This window comes from Triturus cristatus, chromosome 2_2, assembly GCF_964204655.1.
Source record: "Triturus cristatus chromosome 2_2, aTriCri1.1, whole genome shotgun sequence".
In the NCBI taxonomy this organism is placed as follows: domain Eukaryota; kingdom Metazoa; phylum Chordata; class Amphibia; order Caudata; family Salamandridae; genus Triturus; species Triturus cristatus.
In genome coordinates this window covers 960,847,138-960,867,149 of record NC_140582.1, presented here as the reverse complement: position 1 = coordinate 960,867,149, position 20,012 = coordinate 960,847,138, and the positions used below count along the sequence as shown (strand labels likewise).

Below are 20,012 nucleotides of genomic sequence, written 5' to 3'. Positions count from 1 at the left end.
CCAAGATTTCAAATAGTGCAGCAAGTGCAGTGACACCGGGCCCAAAAGCTCTAGGCACCCCACTAAACACTGATTATTGCCATATTTTACAACTAAACACAATTGCAGTTATCTTGCAAGCACTAAGGTCATGATTTGAATGGTGAAGTTGTGGAACTATATTTTTCCTCTTTTAAGGCAGCACAGCATTTACTGATTACGGATACTCATCTTCCCCTGGCTGCACGCATTTAAAACATGCTTGTGTAATTCTGCTTTAGTGGGTGGAAATTTTAACTACTTTTTACATTCTTTAGGATATTGTTCCACTAAAAGAACTGCATTTTTTTCTGTGTCATGTTTGTCACTAATAAAATAGTTATTTTTCCTGCCAGGCGCATTATGTAGCGTAAACATGGACAAAGTAATTGATGTGCTTTACATGAGCACTCTCCGTGGTAATTTTTAACCTCCTTTATCCGTTGGTACAGTTTCAGTGCAACATTACAGCACCAGACAACTGCCGCAGTCTTGGATTGTAAAAACGGTCATGTGTCCTTTCTGAAAGTATTTCTTGAGTTTTGCAATTGCAGCCCGTTCCTTCTACTGGCCGGGAAGGGAGGCTGTACAGCTTCAAGAGCAGTACATTTTAAAATTCCAGATACTAGGCAATGTTGTTGCATTGTGTCAAAGCTGGTCTTTGTAAGCAAGCGTTTGGTAACTGTATGGGATCTGTGCTGCTGTTCTTTAAATCGGAAGGCATCTATTTTTTAAATTAAAAATGGTGATAAGACTGGCCTTTTTTCTGACTGGCCTTTACCGTGCAGATTGTATTGTTCTAGCACCAAAAACATGCTATATCATTTGCTGCATTTTCTGTTGCCCATATGAAAAAAGCAACATGGTAATTGAGCTATACTCAGTTAACTGAAGCAGGAGTTATTTCCTAATGTGAGAATTTTGCAGTTCATCTTTCTGGGGATGTAAAATGCATTCATATTTATTTGCATACTTTTAACGCATAGTATTTTAGCTTAATAATTGCTAAAAAGGGTTTGAGTTCTCCAAAGTAATTTAACAATCCTCCTGTATTTTTGTGGTTATGTAAAGAACACCAACTGCACATTCTTAAAACAGGCAAAGTGCAGTTATCTAGCAGGCACTAGGGAAGGGATGTGGAATTGTTATAGCCTGACGCCCAGGATATATTGTTTGGGGTCAAGGGCAACAAGTTTTCATGTGTATTTTGTCCTTGGGACAAGTAGGCCCAACCCCCTGCAGCTAACCTATGGCTGCCAGTTTGCAGTACCACATTATGGATCAGGGAAGGGCACTGTCTGAAGTTAAGGTAATATTTTGCCCATAGGTTACTGCGGTTCAAACTTGTATTTATGGTTCAATAATTGAACGCCTTTATTATTAGGGTGAGCGTTCCAAGTAAATGTTGTAAGCTCCGACTGCAGCACTGACAGTGGTTCCAGTATAAAAATATGCACACACGTTTTCAAAGTTTAGCAATGAGGCTATGTGTAATGCTCCCAGAATGCGCTCTGATTTGATGCAAATATTTCCAGAAACTTGAAAGCAAGATTGATGATTCTTTGCCTTCAAAATAAAATGTTCATTAAAAAAATGAAAGCAGGAAAAAAACATTTTTCTTCTCTACTGTCAAATTTCAGGTACCATTTCTTTGTAGCCCCATTAGGAACATGTGTTGATGCATGCTAGTATTTCCCAAAAATATTCATAATGGAAAATCAGTGTAACCAATTTCAATAAAATTATGGCAAAGCCAGTAGGTCTGGAATTGGTGGTCAGTTTTTTAGTTTTGTCAATGTGTGACTTATTTTGGCGTGGTTTTTGTAAAACCTTATTGGTGTGGGAGCTGTTGAAAGAGCAGAATGCGTTCACAGGGGAGGGAGAGATTTTAAATAAACACAAAAGGTCACGGTCAATGTCAGACCAAATTAGGGGCCCAATTATTAAAGGAAGCCTCACAAGTGCACCCATGGTATATGTCCTTGCATTAAGTGCAGCTTAACGGCTTTTGTGAAGTCCCAAGAATTTACAGTAGGACAAGAAATAGTGCTCCTAGAACATATTTGTGAACTGCACGCATGAGCAAATATGCATGTGCAGATTTGCTCATGCGAAAATCTGAGTGTTTGCAAGTTCACTTTTCCTCCACCCTCCAACCAATTTTTTCCCCTCGAACCACTGTCCCCCCCCCCCTCTCAACTCTGGAAGAAGGTTTTTTACGTCTGCCTTTGTCAGGAGTACATTTCGAACATTTCTCAGTATGGGAAAAGATTAGAGAAGAGTTGTTGAAAGTCCTTAAAACATGCAAGTTAGTAGGTTTGCACAGACTCAAAAGGGCATTCTAAACTTTGAACTATTGCTTACCACTACCTTCAGCCCGAATATGTAGATCTGTGGAAACGTGGCAACATAAGGGGATTGTAAGCATTCAAACACTATGGTATGAGCCCTGGCATAATCAGAGAGGCTATATCAGAGCTCTTATATAATGAGATTGCTGCCATAGTTTGTTGCTGCACTACATGGCACCAAAGGGGCAAGTGGATTTTGTTATAGGACAAGTAGATTTATGAAGCAACCTGCCCCACGGACAAGTAGATATTTTTATTAAATTCCACACCCCTGCACTAGGGTAATGATTTCAATGGTGTAGCAGGTGCAGTCGCACCAGGACTTACAACAAATGAGTTGAAAAAAAACAGTATTTGTTACAACATACAAACTTCTAAGTATATATCACAATAACTGAAAATGTAAGAGTACTGTTTAAGCAAAGAAAAATTGTAAACCATAAGCTCACAATGCCAATGCAAGTACAAATATGTACTATATGCTCATTATTGTTTCAGAGTTTAATTTTCATATTTAAGTTTTGCAATAATAACAAAAAGTGCACTCAGTGCATAAAAAAAACTTCGCAAGAGAAATCTGTAATAAAGAAAAACCAAAAAAACTTGCCCAGTTCAATATAACAATCTAACTTTTAGTGTGTTTCTTTCACTTATATGGCACAACTGCTCAAATGCTCATTTAAAAAATGTTAACTACATTTTTATTTACCTTAATAATGGACAATAATCAAACGCCACCTTTTCATCTAGTTTTCGTAATCTTGTTTTTTTGGATTTGCAAAAACAGCCTGTACGCTTCATTTGTATGCTTCTTCATCCACGCTTCACCTATTCTCCCTATAGCTGCACCACTTTCAAGACGACTTATCGGGTACATGTTTTTTTAAATCTTTGTCCTATACCATTAACCTTATCTCCCCGCTTTATAATACCACTAGTAACAGCACAATATACTGCCTTTTTGTACATAAGTCAGTCATAACACTTTAACATACTTTCTGTAACTTATATTGTAGTACTTGGCAAGCTACAACTTAGAACAACAAAAAAAGCTTACTATTAATCATATAGGCTAAACCTAATGCAATTGCTAATGCTTGTTTAACTTCGCATCTTTTTCTAATGGTGATTTGCAAGTTTTCCGCCTAGTAAGAGGGCGTGCCACGCATGTAATCATTTCTGATGGATATTGTCGCCCGATATTCTGCACAATATGCTTGCTATATTTTTGTGCTCGTAGAAGACTACTCTCTCCTGACTAACCTAAAACGCTGTTATGCACTTCTAGCACAGTAAGCAAATGATGGATTATTTAAAGAGCATCCAAGCTAAATTCAGTGAGAGGCACTTTGTGCCGAGGTTATCATGGAACACTCCTGTGAGGTGTGACTAAGTAGCAGCCCTAGTGGCCCAGACCTTCATCCTGCAAAGGATGATAATCGTGCAAGAGAAGTGCATCACTTTGACAAGTCCAATTGATTATTCAATGAGGCCAGCTTCCTGACGCACAATACAAAGGTATAGGCTTAGACCATTCCAACAAGTCTGGCAGGGTGGTACTCCAGCTATGCTCTTGTTGGTGTAGAAGTACTGTTGATAGGTAGGATTAACATTAGGAACACTTAACATGGTTGAATTGTTTGCGTGTTTCACAAATCTAATAATGCTTATAACAATTGTGTTTTTCATTTGTTTTAACAATCACAGTTCCATTTTATGTACAAGGATTAGAGCTTTTCAATACATATTTGAAAATGCATTATCATTTTTCTTTATAACACCTTAGGTATGCAAAAGTGACAAACGGAAGGGTTAGATCCGTTTAGGACAGTGATGAGTAAAAAGCTAGTTGCCTTGTTCAGTTTCTTGCATGGATAGGTGAAGGTGGTATTTCCAAGGCTTCCTCGAAGGACAGCTGAAGGGTCGGCGGCTGAGCAGCAGTTCCTGGAGGGCAGGTAAGAATACGGCCCATGTAGGGATGTATCATTAGGTGTTTCTGCCTAGCTTTGATCTCCTCTTGCAGTCTATCGAGGATCGGGTTGACAGTACCCAAGCCATGGTCAATCTTGGCGGTCGACGGGTTGGCTCCAAGGCGGGCACGGGAGACGCCGAAGCAGTCGGTCTCAATAGTTTCTTTGGCGCCGAGCCGGAACGCAGCGTCCAAAGGTGGTGGTTGGTGCCAACCATGGCTCGAATGTAGTGGTGGCCCAGCAGCCTATTTCTGGTGCTCCACAGCAGCTGTACGGGCCTCGATTGTGCGCGGAATTGAGGAGGATGGAGTACCGTACTCATTACTGGCTGCGCTAGTGGAAGATCCTCTATCGCCAGATTGGAGCTGTTGTCCGGAAGAAAGCTTCCTTATCTGTAGGTGACATTTGTATTTGGTGTTCTCCCTCAATGCCCTTGGGGCTGAATAGGTCTGGGATGTCGTCTCCGCTCCTACGGGACATTCCAAGACATCAAGCCCAACAATCATGGTGGGCATTCCATAGAGCAAAAGGAGCGGCAGGCATCGCAGGGAATTTCACATGGCAGCAAGAACAGTAGCAGAATGGCATCCATTCCATCACTATGAAGGCATGGTGGGGGGGGGGGGGGGGGGCACGAGTTGCGTGGGGGTACGTGTTCGGAATACAAAAAGAGGCTCCAAAGTGCAAATGTCCACGTGGGGGAGAGTTCGACAGTCTCGCCTGGTCGAAGCTGGAGTCGTCGACCGGAAACAGAGAGAATGGGCAAAATGCGACCCAGAAACAATACTGACTGTGGGAAGAAACCACTGTAGACCGAAAAAAAGCACTGAGACGGTCTCGAACCAGAGCACACGTTCAAACCAGACAGCAGTAAGCAAATAATCTAACAATGGAATTGATGACCGTGTGCATTACTAACAAGAGGAGTTGCCGCTGTACCTTGCGACTCTAAACACTTGTTTGAAGAAAAACAACTTGCACACATCCGGGTCCAACACTAGATGGCAGAAGTATACAGAGCATGTGTATATACAGCCACACACGCCTCAAAATGATGTTTTTCCTTTTCCCCTATTGCAGATGATTTTTCTATGGTTATTTTGAAACCTAACCCATGAAGTGTTTCTGTGAGAAGTTGGCCTGATGTAGGATGTCACTAGTTCTAGTGTACACCTTATATCAGTCCAAACAACCCTTATGGTGATTGGTTGTAAAGTCAACCTTATAGACCAGCTATCCTAGTGGTAGCATGGACAAGAGCAGTCTTAGGCTAAACTCTGAATGGCATGTGAAGCCAGCTGTGATACCATATATAATCCCTTGAATACCAAATGAAAGGACACCACAACAGATATATATCAAAATAAAGTGTATTTATTCTAGACAAACCCTCAGCACTCTTTATGAGATTAGAGGTAAGTACAACACAGTCTTATTTAAGCATACATTAAGTCACACAGGTAAGTAATACAGTTAGGCCCTAGGGGCCACGCAAACCATATACTAAGTAAGTGGTATAAGGACCACTGTCACGGAAATAGGATAGGCCTAGGGAATCGCTGGGGCTACACTATACTACCAAAGGTTAGGAAGTGGGAGGCCCACGGGATTCCGGTGCAGAGTGGAAACACTCACGCGTAATGCGTATAATCGATAGAAATAGTACAGTTTTGAATTAAGCAGTTTTAGGACACTTCTGGTATAGCTAGAAAGTCGAGACTCGGAAACTAGACCCTAGGATAGTCAATACCCTTGTGAGCACCGAAGTACCCAAGTTACCTAGCCCACGGGCTGCGGGTGCATAGGTGTGAACTTGCGTCGGGTTTCGTCGTGGACTTCTATGGATGCCTGAAGGAAAGTTGCTGACAGGCAGTCAGTGAAGTGTCCCCGGTGGATCCCAAGGCTGGGATCAAGAAGAGAAGAGACCTGCAAGCAGAAGGGACAGAGTCAAGGTCACTAGCCAGTGACCACGTGGAACCAGGAAGGAACCAGGCGATGTCGTGAAGATTGCAGGTGAAGGTGAAGCTTGTCGCTGCAGCCACGAGGACCAGGGAACGTCGAGGACGACCAGGACCAGGAGGCGAGCTGTCCCACGAAGGCTCTTGCTGTCGGCGGCGGCGAAGTTGGACTAGGACTCACCAAGCCTTGGCAAGCGGAACCCACGAAGAACGGAGGACTTGCTTCTGGTGCAGACCAGGAAGGTCTGGGGTGCTTCTTCTTTGCAGAGAAGCGGGAGCCAGTCTGGAGGAGCCAAACCAGCGCTGAAGATTTCAGGGTGCGTCGTCTCAAAGGCCACTAGCCAGCAGGCAAGCAACCGGACAGACGCGGCAAGCAGGAAAATGCAGAAGGGCCCCACGCAGGACTCGTGGAGTGTGGGGGGCTGATCTTCGGTGCAGATGGTGCTTGGGGTTGGGGCTTCTCAATCCCCGGTGCACAACTTCGAGGGTGCCTCAGAAGCTGCGCTTGAAGAGACTAGCCACTTTTTCCAGGTAGCCGGTCCCACGTCTCTCGTCGCCTCCACGGATCTCAGCACGGTTGTGGATGTGGATCAGGGTCGGAGAAGTCTGGAAGTCAAGGCTCTGGTCGGGCTCTGCAGTCGGTCCCTCGTAGAACTTTAGCAAAGCAAAGGGTAGTCTCTTGATGGTGCCTGTTTGCACAGGGTAGCCACTCCTTGGCCACAAGGGAGATTCTTCAGTCTTCTTCTTTCGTCGAATGTCGAAGGTCCAGAGTTTCTGTTCAAGTTGCAGGTTCAGGATAATCTAAAGTCTTGAGGCCCAACTCCCACTCTTATACTAATCTGGGGGGCTGGGATACCTGCTAGGTCACGCCTTATGGGTGGGACCTGGGAGGGGGGTGGTTACACCCCCTTCCCTTTGTCCAGTTTCGCGCCAGGACTGGGGCGCCCCAGCACCGGTTTGAACTGGACTAGGCACGGGACACCTTGTGTGCCCCAGGCCGGTCTCATTCTATACATCCCTCCCTGCCCCAATACACTAAGGCCTGTCTGGGGTGGTGCTAGCACCTCCCAAGGCAGGAAACCTATTGTCCAAGCCTCCCTTGCCGGGATCACTCCCAGCAGCAGGAGGTCAGACTCGTGTCTGTGGCAGCAGCATCCATTTTGTGATGCTGGGGCTCTGGTTAACTTTAACCGGGTAAGTAGGTTACAACATGTCTTCTCCCTCTAGAAGGGAGGAATAATATCCTCATCCCCAGAAATGGGATGGGGGTATTATTCCAAAGTGTTAGACACCTTACACGACATGTTTTGATAAAGCCAAACCATAGTTACCATAACCGTTTAAGATTATAAGGCACTTTAAGAGTATATGGTAGGCTATATCATAGAACAGCTATAAGGACATGGTTCCGAAAGCTGCAGACAGGCTCAGCTCATGCTAGAGCACCATCTCACATGTTACCAAGCACTCTGCCTCCAGGATAGTTAAGGCCTGCCATAGGAGTGACTGATAGGTACACATGTGTCTATACATAAGGTAGGTATAGGAATACTACACCTAAGCAAGGGGTGATTACACGGCCTTGCCCCAGCTGAGTGATCAGCCAGTTGTGTCATAATGGAAGGCCAGGCCAGGGGTGGCATAATACATGCTGCAGCCCCTGGTAGGCCTAGGGTACACCTATGCCCTGGGTACCTAAGGTACACTGTACAGGGGCCAATAAGGTGATCCTATCCAATTGGGTTATGCACCTAAAGTACATAGTATTAATTTAGAGAGAGAACAGCAGGGCTGTGGGTCTGATTAGCAGGCCCACAGCCACATCTAAGTCGAAAACCAGTAAAGCAAAAGCAAAAAGTGGGGGTGAACATAGAAAGCAGACCCTACTCTCCTACAGTTTCCATCACCGTTTTAATGCTGCTTGCAAACCTGGAGAACGAATTTGCCTTTACCAGCCTACCTACTAGGTAGAGGTACACATGTATCCCCTTCCTCCTCAAGTATGCCGCTATGGCCGTAAGCATTTTGTAAATTCCCTGGGTGCTGATTTTATTCCGAATGGTAGAACTCTGAACTGGTAGTGTGTTCTGTTCACTACAAAGTATAGGAAGTCTGTGAGTCTGTTGTTCATAGGGAGATGCAAGTTAAGATTCTTTTAGGTCCATCGTTGCCAAGTAGTCTCTGCCTCTTGCAATTGAGGGATGGCATCTTGTAGTGATGTAAATTTTTTTATTCTGGTCTATGAATTGGCTTAGGAAATGGAGGTATAATATTGGGCACAGTGACTTGTCGGGTTTTGGTACCAAAAAGCATGTTGAGTGGTTTCCCCAATTGATCTATTTTTGTGGTACACTTTCTAATGGTAGTTTCTGCAACAGCTCTTTTACCTCCTGTCATAGATATGATAATTCCGGTTTCGTATGTAGTCTTTCCTTTGGTTCGCTTTCTGGGAGGTGTCATACCTATGCAATATCCATGTTGAATTATGTTGAGAATTCATTTGTCTGACATGACCTTTCTCCACTACTAGAGAAAGGCCCCAATTTTTCACCACACTTGAGTTATGTGGAGGGGGCTCAGCATTGGAGAGTCATTCGTTTGAGGGGTTGGCTCCTCTGAATGGTTGTCCCCTAAATCTTGCGAAAGACTGCCTTTGTAGTGCTTGGCATTGCCATTGCTGTGCTGCTCCCTGCAGTGGACTTGTTTGTTGGAAGGGTTCGTGCGAACTGTTGGACTAGAAGCTACCTCTTCCTGTGGGTCTTCTTGTGGAAGAAGACCTGCTCCTAGCCCAATGGACTTAGCTGTGTAATTGTCCTTTTGTAGTTGCTCCAGGGTGTTGTTCATCGCACTGCAAAAGAGCTGCACTTTGTTTAAGGGAATGTTGATTATGTTTGTCTAGGCCTCATTTTAAAAACGGACAGCCCAAGCAAGGCATGTCTTCTTAGTGTTGTTCCCTACATCACCTGCCTGCTTGCCGTGTCAGCAGCATTTAGTGCAGATTTTATGCACGTTGGCTATAGTCTTGCCCTCTGATGAGCGAGTGCGCTTTCCTTTGGTACTGTTCTGGCAGGTGTTTTAGCAATTCTCCTACCTCTTTCCAGTGCTGGTGAGCAAGCCTCTTCAGCAGGGCAATGGATTTGGGGATGCAACATTGTTACAGCTCTTCTCTCAAACTTTCATCCCACCATCTCAATCCTTTTGCTCCCCTCTTCAAGAGATGGCCCGATTATGCCGGTATACTGGCCCTTTTTTTTGCATTGGCCACTATGATAGAGTAAGTTGGTGCGTTACCTCGTATGCAGGAAGGGTCTTTGGAAGAGCGTCTATACTCATTTTACATTCTCAGTATTACCAGTTTGCAGGTCGCTGGTTCCCTGAACGCCTCTTTACTGGACTGATCAATGTTTTACTGTCCACGGAATAATTGATCAATGTTTTACGGACCATGTAAATTGTTATAATACAGACATGAGATCTATTTTGCAATCTCACAATTTGGGTGTGTTTTATACTTCATTGTTGATATTCACCACATACACACGTTTCCTTTCTGGTTGTGTAATTGATAAAAATGTTAAAGTAATTTAAACAAACCTGACAAACAGCTGAAGACGAGCACGTCAAAGCTCCTTTCGAAGTGTTCACTTACTAGAATACGAAGCCATTTTTTAGATGACAAGAGGATAGCGATAAAGTTGCCTCTATGGCAGATCGGAAAAAAAGGAGCAGTCTTCTTTCATTAATTAATAGTTGCCAACCAACGCACAGTTAAGTATTTAACAGATAGTAATTCTGAAAATAATTTGTTACGCTAATATGAACATAAAATCCCATCTAAAGACAAAGTACATTTTATTGAAGAGCGGTTAGAAGTTCTATTTTGTTTAGAAATGTTATGTAACAAACAAGATTGCTTACCAGTCCTGATTTCCTCCTGATCAGTACCATTCACGTAGTCCTGGCTCACAAGTGACGCAAAGCATGCCTACAAAAACAATCAAAATAAATGGAATCAGTGTGCAAATACACAACAATATATTAAAACAGCAAAACTTTCTCCAGTCTTTTTTCTACAATGAAATACTTTGAAAATATTCCAGAAAGGCAGTAATAACTTTACAAAGAAAAAGTGCGCTAGACACAGGAAAAACCAACAGGACACACGTCGATTAGATGTAGATCACAGACCAGTTAGTTAACAGTTGGAATTCATCTAACACTATCCAGAACAATGAGGATGTCAGGCAATTTTCAAAATAACCTGAAATGCCCAGGTACTCTTAACCCCTTCGCTGCGGCGCGAATTCTGCCGCAGCGCTGGGGGGGTTTGGGGGCAGCACGGTGGCGCGGTGCTCATGACGGAACCGCGCCGTCATGCGTCACGGGCGAGCTGTGCTCATGACGGCGTGGTTCCGTCACGACTCCGCCCACTCTCTAATTCGCCCGCACAGGCGGGGAATTCGAACCGCGTGGGAGGAGCGGCCGCTCCATGACGGAACCACGCCGTCATGAGCACACGGTGCCCGTGGCTCATGACGGCGTGGTTCCGTCAAGGGCACACAAGGGGTTAAAGCAAAGTCTTGCTGATCAACAAGTACGGTCTATGGTTATTACTGATAAAGTGCACCAAATGCCGAAGTTTCTTGGCGCTGTAATTGTGACTCATAAGGTTTTTATCCGGCTGGAATGCAGACGACAAAGTCTTTATTGGGTAAACCAGCACTTCATTCTACAGCTGAAATTCGAAGTAATTGACAAATATACATTTCAAAGTGGTCTATTGATCTGATAAATATACACACTACCAATTGTGCCTGATCACACCAGACAATGTGCAAGCTTCAAAGTAAGGTGGCTCTGCTCCTCAACATTTCAAGAGTGTTTCTTTAACTGGAGTTTTTAATTAATAGTGAGTGTGCAAAAATGTGCCAAAAGGAATGCGGGCGACAGGCTGTACCCAACAAAAAGTGCTTTTCCAGCACTTATTCTGGACTCCTGCTCTGGACTCTAGTGACTAACTTTCCCGAATGCTCATAGTTTCAGTGACTTGCATGGCGTTCGATACTTGCATTATCGGCAACTTCCATTTCTTTGGTCGTCCGAACAGCACTGACCAATAGTGAGCTCCACCAAATGATACTGCCCATCACGCTTAAAGTCAGTAACTTACTGCTGAATCTACCAAAGGGCAAGGTTACCGGATCTCCTCCACTTTTTAATGTTTAGTGTTTCCTTAAGTCACACTTTAAACACTGCGCAGCAACGAAAGACCTTATCATCACTACCACTCATCACATGAAGTGCTTGTGTAATAAAAGGAAATTTCCCACATAGCCTAAATAATGTCAGGCCACATGCTTGTTCGAGTAAGCTCTATTCGACTCGGGGATTACAAAAACTGCAGGCCAATAACCGACATGGCCAACTCATGCAAGCATCTTGAAAATAAAGTTTTTCTACCTTACGGTTCAACTTAAACATTCAAAACCTTCTCAGCCTCTTAAAAAGTGGTATTTCTGCCCAGAATATAGCTCGAAAACAGACCACACCAAAATCTGGTACCTACCCTTGAAGTAGCTAACAAGGACATGGCATGCCACAGAGTACTTGACTATCATGACCTTCAGCTTTGTGCAAACACCACCATTGTTTGACATACGTCAAGAGGAATTCGTATTATTAAATGTATCCCTTCCCTTGTCCCATCCATCTTAGTAAATAACTTAACCCCTTCAATGCCACGATTTATGCATACTTCTGTGATGCAGACTTGCATTTTTCAGAAGTTCATACTCAGCATGTGCAAAGTTGGCCTGGACTATTTCATTATTGTGTCCTGTGCCCATGACATACACAAGTAATAAAGGCATGTTTTTATGAAGGGTACCTTCCTCTCTACCCATGAGATCTTGCGTGGAGGTGTGCAATGATCATCCGTCACAATGCTCTTCAAACTCCGCCACTACCTTTGCCATTAATCAAAGACAAATCGCAAACTATCCTACCATTTTTAGGACAACACAAAACTTTATAAATGCATTACAACAAAATAATACTAACAAGGTGTGGCTATGGAAGCCAAGATGATGGACGCCTAAAGACTCTGCTCCAGCTACTCGTGTATCAGACACTAGTATGGCAGACTGGGTGCCATCCTTAATGCGTTAGTGGACCTCCGATAGGAGAGGCTCAGGGGAGTATCTTTACCCTTTATTTTTCTGCTCCCCAGGATCTGGTACACTACGCGTGGCAAAGTGGAACGACGTGGGCTGGTGAGCCCGGGACACTGCTAGGCCGCAAAACGAGCCTCAGCATAATTTACCACACTCTTGCAGAGGATGGATTTGCAGCTCTTTTCAGTGGCGTTGGAGGGCATCCGGCTGACGACTTCAACCTGTGGTGGCAGGCTTAAGACCCCCAAGCACGCCCCTCCCCTCCCCCTATTGACGGAGGCTCAGCTTGGAGGGTGTGGTTTGCTCGCCACCGCAGGAGGTCTGCCAGCTCACGCTGAGGAAACTACACCTAGACTTGCCACTTGCTATCGTGGTGAGCTGTCACATGCATCCACAGTGAGTGACAGCTCATCCTGCAACTTGAGGACGGAACCCTTGGGTGCACTAGGACTGTTGGAGACCCGAGTGCCCCTGCATACCACAACATGTGTACCTTTGATGGTTGGTGCATTCCAGTATCCTTATCTGAACCATACCATAGGCAACGTCAGACAGTTTTGAGGAATGCAATTACACTGAACTTAACACAGAGGGCATCTCCCTGGCTCTATAGTGGTGCTCTTCTTGCCCCTCCTGCGCCCGGTCGATTACCCTTGCCCTTGGAATGGTGACTGGAGGCTGGAATGCCGAGAAGGGACGGAACATGCCAGGTGGAGGACTTCTGAGTTCACCTTCTTCTGTGGTGCATGGCACCACCCAAGACCTGTAGCGCTTTACGAGTAGCTCCTAATCATATGGGATCCACACTGGCCCTGCAATAGCAGGGCTCTACCTGTCGCTTGAGCATCTCGTGCTGCAGGATTGGCTGGGTACGATGCCGTGCCTGCAAGCGGGTCAGAGCAAGTTTGCCTTGTCCGTGGTGCTGCTAGCAAGACCACCCAAACAGAACTTGTCATGAAGGGACAGCCTCAGTCTGAAAAGGTGAGACGCCTGGACCCTTCGGTCGACCTATTGCGCCTCCATCTCCAGTCATGGACACCTCAGAAAAGTTGTGACTCCATCCTGGCTGCCATCGAACAATCAAAGACGACGCTGGGGCACATGATGGACGCGGTGTCTTTAAATTTAGGATTGCTCCGCGACTCTCCAAACAGGGTCTCCTGTACGTAGACGACCACTTTGCGGAGATCAAGCCTGCGCCAGTGGATATGAAGCAGCTGTTAATGGACTTGCAGGACCGGGTGTGCTACTTGGGAGAACGCGGAGGGGAGGTCTCGCAGCAATAATATCCACATTGTGGGCCAGGCGGATGGTCAGGACAACGTGTCCTACCTGGAGACTTGGATTAAAAGCTTTATGTCGGTGGGCAAGTGATCTCCCCTTCTCGATACAGAGGGCACATAGCGTGGCGGTGAAAAGCCCCCAGGATCTGCACACCAAAGACTAGTTTGCCAGACTACTGAATTTCAAGGACCCAGATGAGGTGTGGAGATAAATTACAATCTGCACTTATGCTCTTCCCAGATTACACCACATTGTGGAGCAGCTTCAGTGTGCGTACTTTACCATGGTTAAATGTAAACTGCGTGAGCTGGGCATCTCCTACTCCATTCTATTCCCAGTCATGCTCAGAGTAGTTCATGCAAACAAGTCATTCTTCTTAGACAATCTGGCTGCCATACGGCAAGAGTAGTCCCCAATCCCCTAACAAGCAGGCCCTGCTGTGGTGCCGACAAAAACGCGGACGATCAGTGCAGCGCACTGGATGCAATGTCACAGGCAATGTGTCTCCTTCAGAGGCTCAGAAAGATGACGACTGGCACCAAGGTGCCGAACTTCTATGGCCTTTGATCGTCGCGCAAATCAGCATCTCAAGACTCTTTCAGTGACATAGAATCCTCCATCTCTCGCGCCCCGCTCACCTTTTGGTTAGCCTACCCTTACTGACTCCTCAGAGATCAAATGACTTTCTGCAATTAAATTGTTGCTTTTGGGTCTTCACTTCAAGGGAGAGATAGGCAGGGGGTACGTGGGTGGTGTTTACACCCCTCTTGCCCCCCTCCTTTCACCTGGTGTTCTCCAACCCCTCCCTTACGCATCTCCCTGGCCCTCAACGGGGGCTTGGCAGCATTTCCCACTCGCCTGCCCCCAACTGTGACTGCCCGCGGGTCTCAACCTCAGGGCTTTGTTGTCACGTCCCTGGAACTCTATTCGCTCTATTTTTCTCTAGCAAAGACAAACAGGCCCATAGCGGTTCCTCAGTTCCTTTCAGAGTTAGCTACTACCCTGTAATGTGGTCTACTCATTGTTTAAGTGGTTGCCCCATCACCTTTATTATACACAGTGGTGCATCAATTAATATCATGCCAGTAGACCAGTTTAACAGCTTATCTCCTGTGTCACACCTGGCACCATCAAACACAAAAGGTATACACGTGGGTTGCTTCTAACAGTTACTGTGGTCCTGGGTTATTTACAGCAACCATGAGTCACAAAACAACGTCAGTGCAAGAGCAGATTCAAGTTTTTCTGGGAACTTCATTGAGTGCATGTCTACTTAGCTTTGCCACTGCTACCGACATGGGACTAAGATTTCTCAACTACAACCTCTGCGCCCAGTTTGGAATTGTGAGTCGGTTCCCATCGTTTTGGATGCTAAAGAAAATGAACGTGCAACTGCATATTAATGTGGACATTTGCCCAGTTGCACAACAGTACCATAGAGTCACTTTTCATTTACAAGAGGAAGTTGAGTAAGAACCCGAAGTTTCTATTGAAGCATGACATCATTGAGCACTCTACTGATCCTATGCCGTGGGTCTCTGCTATAGTTGTGGTGCTGAAGAAGGACAGTGGAGGTGTTGAGCGCATTTGTGTGGTTATGCACCAGGCCAACAACGCAATTGAGAAAAACAACCTAGTCCCCAAATTGCAGACATGATCAGGCAGCTGAACGGAGCAAAAGTCTTCTCCCCTCTTGAACTGAAAAAAGGATACCATCAACTCGAGCTGGAAGAGAACTGTAGGTACATTACTACTTTTTTGATTGTTAGATTGTTCAGATTATCTTCAGCCACGGAGATATTTCAGGATGTTATTTGCCAAGTAATTCAACCCGTTACACATGCTTTTAATAACAGTGATGCAATACTGGTATTTGGATCAACACAAAAGAAGCACGATAAAGGCTCTTATACAAGTGTAGATAAACAAAAATGTTGCCAACGTGCACTTGATTTTCAACGATTAAAGTCAAGGTTTTCAAATGTTTTTTACAATTGTGCTTCACTGGCCATTGCTCCGTGTCCAATGGTGTCAACGCCCTCTACGTCAGAGCCTCATCCAAGCTCATCAGCAGACTACAGAGAATCCAGAATGCCTCTGCACGCCTGATCCTCAAAGTCCCGCGCCGCGACCACATCACCCCCCACCTGAGGAATATGCACTGGCTTTCCGTCGACAAAAGAATCTCCTTCAAACTCCTGATCCACGCACACAAGGCACTCCACAAAACCGGCCCAGCCTATCTCGACAGCCGACTCTCCTTCTACGTACCCAACAGGAAACTCCGCTCCGCCGACCACGCCCTGGCCACAGTCCCACGCATCCGGAGAACTACTTCAGGAGGCAGATCCTTCTCCCATCGCGCAGCCAGGACCTGGAATACCCTCCCCCTCTACCTGCGACAAACCGAAGACCCGCTGACCTTCAGGAGACAACTCAAGACCTGGCTCTTCGACCAATAGCAGCAGCACATCCCCCCACCCCCAGCGCCTTGGAACCCTCACAGGTATGTAGTGCGCTTTACAAGTTGTGATTGATTGTTCGAACGTAACGATTGTTAACAAGTGTGCAAGAGGGACCACCCTTTCTGCTGGTAGGAGCACGATTCCAATAACAACAAGATGTTATCAACCAGTTGGAACTGGGTATTCAAGAAGTTATCACTCCTCAATCAAGTTATTGGTTCAATTTTTAAATGTTTTAATGTTCATTCAAGCCATATGGAACATGTGATTCAATCCATGGTCACAACATAGCACAGCTTCGCTTCCCTATACTGGAGGCGCAAAAACCTCAACAGGGCATAGACCCCCAGAAAGACAGATCGGAATTTTACTGGATCAAGAAATGACATGCCTTGTAGCCTCAAGGAATGAATGACAGAATTGAATTAAAACATTTTTTGTAAATGATATGATAACTTGCGTTTTTTCTCTGACATAACCACTGCTTTATCGGTTTTTCATAAGATATTTATAATTTGATTTCTACTTAATTTATACATATTTCCACATGTTGTTTATGTCTTTATTCGATTTTGAAGTAAGCAATTGTTTGCAGGCACCAGCAGCCTTTATTTTGATTTTTTTTTCTTTCAATAACAACGGTTTCCACAATCCTCCGGGCCTTAGCCTTTTTCTAGCCTTTCAACTTTATTCGCACCCTTTTTCGCACATTTTGTATACTGTTTCTTTAAGACGCTGGAACCTACATCGTCGATAAAACGCTAACGCGGATGCACGTCACGATTTACTGCTCCGCAACGCGGCTTGAACACCGAAAATATCTCGGTAAGCTCCCGACTTGATATATCCTTTTCAGTTTAGATACAGCATGTCTCCTTCCCCGTTGAACACCTAGCATGACTCGGGTGAGTGTGGGTAACTTTTTTCGAAGTCTTTGGTGAAGGTCGGAGTTTCCGTTGTACAGTATACGTTCATTTACTTACTTGTGTCACTGTTGTTTAGCAACCCTCACTTATATAGCTTAACCCGTCGGACACAGCTACCACTCCTGAGATTTGCACGGCTGTTTGACGCTCTTGACAACTCCAGTCAAAATGTTTTACCATCATATTTATGTTACTTGAATGATATTCACGATTGACACGGCAGCTGCCTCTCTATGGACAATTGTTTCACCAGCACTTTAACGCCTTAAGGATGCACTATCACGTCCCGTTCAGTTACTCAGTATATGCATCCTTCACTTTTTTCCTAGTTTTGGTAATCTTTGAAGCGTAATACAGTGGACTGTATGATGAACAGTCTCCTGTTTCCATTTCATTTTTTTAGAGCCTACTCAGTGACCCCTGACGAAGGGTAATGTTCCGACCCGAAATGCATTGGGTTTATGAATATGCCTTGGATTTAATTTGAAGTGGGACCATGGATTGAATCACATGTTCCATATGGCTTGAATGAACATTAAAACATTTAAAAATTGAAACAAGAATTTTATTGAAGAGGGATAACTTCTTGAATACCCAGTTCCAACCGGTTGATAACATCTTGTTGTTATTGGAATCGTGCTCCTACCAGCAGGGAGGGTGGTACCTCTTGCACACTTGTTAGTAATCTTATACAAGTGTGCCAGTTACCTGCTGATGCAGGTCTCACTCTGAATGCAGCACAGTACAAGTTTCACAAGACCAAACTTAAGGCCTTTGGTCATATATTCTATGATAGAGAATTACTCCTGAGCCGGATATGGTGCAAGCACTGACGTCCACTTGCCCTCCCCAAGCAAGAGTGTGTGGAAAGTCTATGTGAGGAAGAGAAGGTAAGGCGCAATCCTTCGCCTAGGGTAACTAGATTGCCCAGTAAATTGTGTGATTATGTTTTGAAATAGTATTAAATGTTATTTACAACATACATGCGCTCAACTGTTATGGAATTCATTTATGCAAGATAATCATAGCTCATATTGTATGTACATTTGTAATTAATGATTGCAGGTCCACATGTTGTGCATGTATGAATACAACTGTTAGTGTGTCAAATTGTTCTAGGTTCTTTTTTGGAGACATTCTTGTGTTTGTTGTAAAGAAGGAAGATGTGTTAGGTTGCAAAGTAAATAATGCAAGTATGAAGGATAGAGACACGGGAGAATGTGAGTTGGCTGGCGTTGGAGGCGGAATAGAAACCGATCCGTGTCCTGCGGTTGTTGATAAATAAACTTACATCTACTTACCTTACGACAGGCATCTTAATATTTACATGTTATTTTTATGAGTTATCAAGTATTCTTATTCTCTTGTAAAGAGTTCTGATGCCAGTTCCAACTAATATACCCCTCAAACAAATGAATACACAAACTGGGATAGCGCCATAGGTCCCAGGTGTTCGATCCACCAAAGACGGAGTAAACAAGGAAACAGAACTTCAGCAGCCCTGAATCCCACTGGTGGCTTGCTTAGACGTCAAGGCGATAGGTCGCAAAGACTCGGCACCTGCCTGAGCAACGTCAAGTTTCAGATAGCAAGCGAACACGCAGTGCAACACCGGTACAGCTTTAAAAAAAACAAAAAAAAAACACACACACACAAGACAGCATGGTTTCCCTTACCTCGAAAGACGCCTCCAGTTCGTCTACGAGGGTATTTCCTGCGTTTCTGGGGCCGGGCGGAGTGGACATTAGCCCCGCAGGAGGCAGACCTCCTGGCGGTACACCGGTTCCCTGGGCAGAAAACATTCCGCTCAGAGAAGCCGCCATGTTCTGTCGCTATTAGAGGCGCGGCTAGCTTTCACTTAGAGCAACGCCCTCCCTGTCTTCCCCGCCCCCAGCACCGACACAGCCATCACTTGTCGCGCACGCTGGTTACGTCACTTTTTTCTGCTTTGTAAAAATTCCATTTCCATTCAGAGCGATGACACGGGAAAGTGCGGTCAAAAAGTTCTCTGGCGAGGGTTAGCAGCCGTGAGGCAGCCCAGAGAAGCGGATATTGCAAATTATTTAATCAGTTAGTTTTATAGTTAATCAGTGAATGCTGTGGTGTTTAGAGGCGAGGCACCATCGCCGATCTGGTCTTTAGCTTGACGGGGAAGCGCGGCATGCCTTCAAATAAAGACAAGGAGCCGGAGGTGCATTGCTTACGTCTACCTCGTACACGCGTCCACTGACGTCATGTCTGCGGCAGTCCCTTTAATAAACTGCTGTCACGTGACCTGGGCCATACTATCTGGCCAGGTTCTAAAGGGGGCGAGACCCCAGTGTTGAGTAATGCAATGCAATCCACAGTCAAGATGAGTTTCAAGTAGTTATTGCATAAAGGCACCGACAGAGCACACCACCTTCAGTCCTTCTCCCTGGCTAAACGCTGATAAGAATACCGGTTGCCAGGATGAACGACTGAAGAATGGAACATTACTTTAAAAGCAAACATGGTGAAAAACATTCCTCGCGCATAGGCACGAGGTACACATGTACGTCTAACTTAGAGGGACACAACGCATCTTCCCCCTTAACAAAATACAAAAGAATAAGATACAATGCCAGTAATAATAAAAAAATAAAAAATAAAATTAAAAAAACATTCAATTAGATTGGTCATCACAAATATAATCATCTAACCATTTTGGTTTAGTGCGTGTGCGAGCAGATCGATCACCAACATTATCAGTACAAATATCAGTAGTAAATGCTGCTGCACTGTTACCTTCACCAGCAATTTTAGTTAAGTCATTCATAATTGCTGTAGCATTATTATCATCATCAGTTACATTGGTTGTGTCTGCTGAAATACCATCGTTAAGTACT

The 20,012-nt window shown here is 44.8% G+C and overlaps 1 protein-coding gene across 1 annotated transcript in view; it reads right to left on the bottom strand.

Moving 5' to 3' along the window:
- Window positions 1–19,379, bottom strand: part of MED28 (mediator complex subunit 28) — a 63,502-nt gene extending 44,123 nt beyond the window's left edge. The window contains exons 1-2 of the mRNA XM_085642372.1: window positions 18,822–19,379; window positions 10,216–10,282 (exon numbers count right to left, since the gene is read on the bottom strand). Of these exons, the coding sequence (XP_085498498.1) occupies window positions 10,216–10,282; window positions 18,822–18,968 (214 nt within the window). The 5' untranslated portion in view covers window positions 18,969–19,379. The remainder of the gene's footprint in view (window positions 1–10,215; window positions 10,283–18,821) is intronic.
- Between the last annotated feature and the right edge of the window lie 633 nt (window positions 19,380–20,012).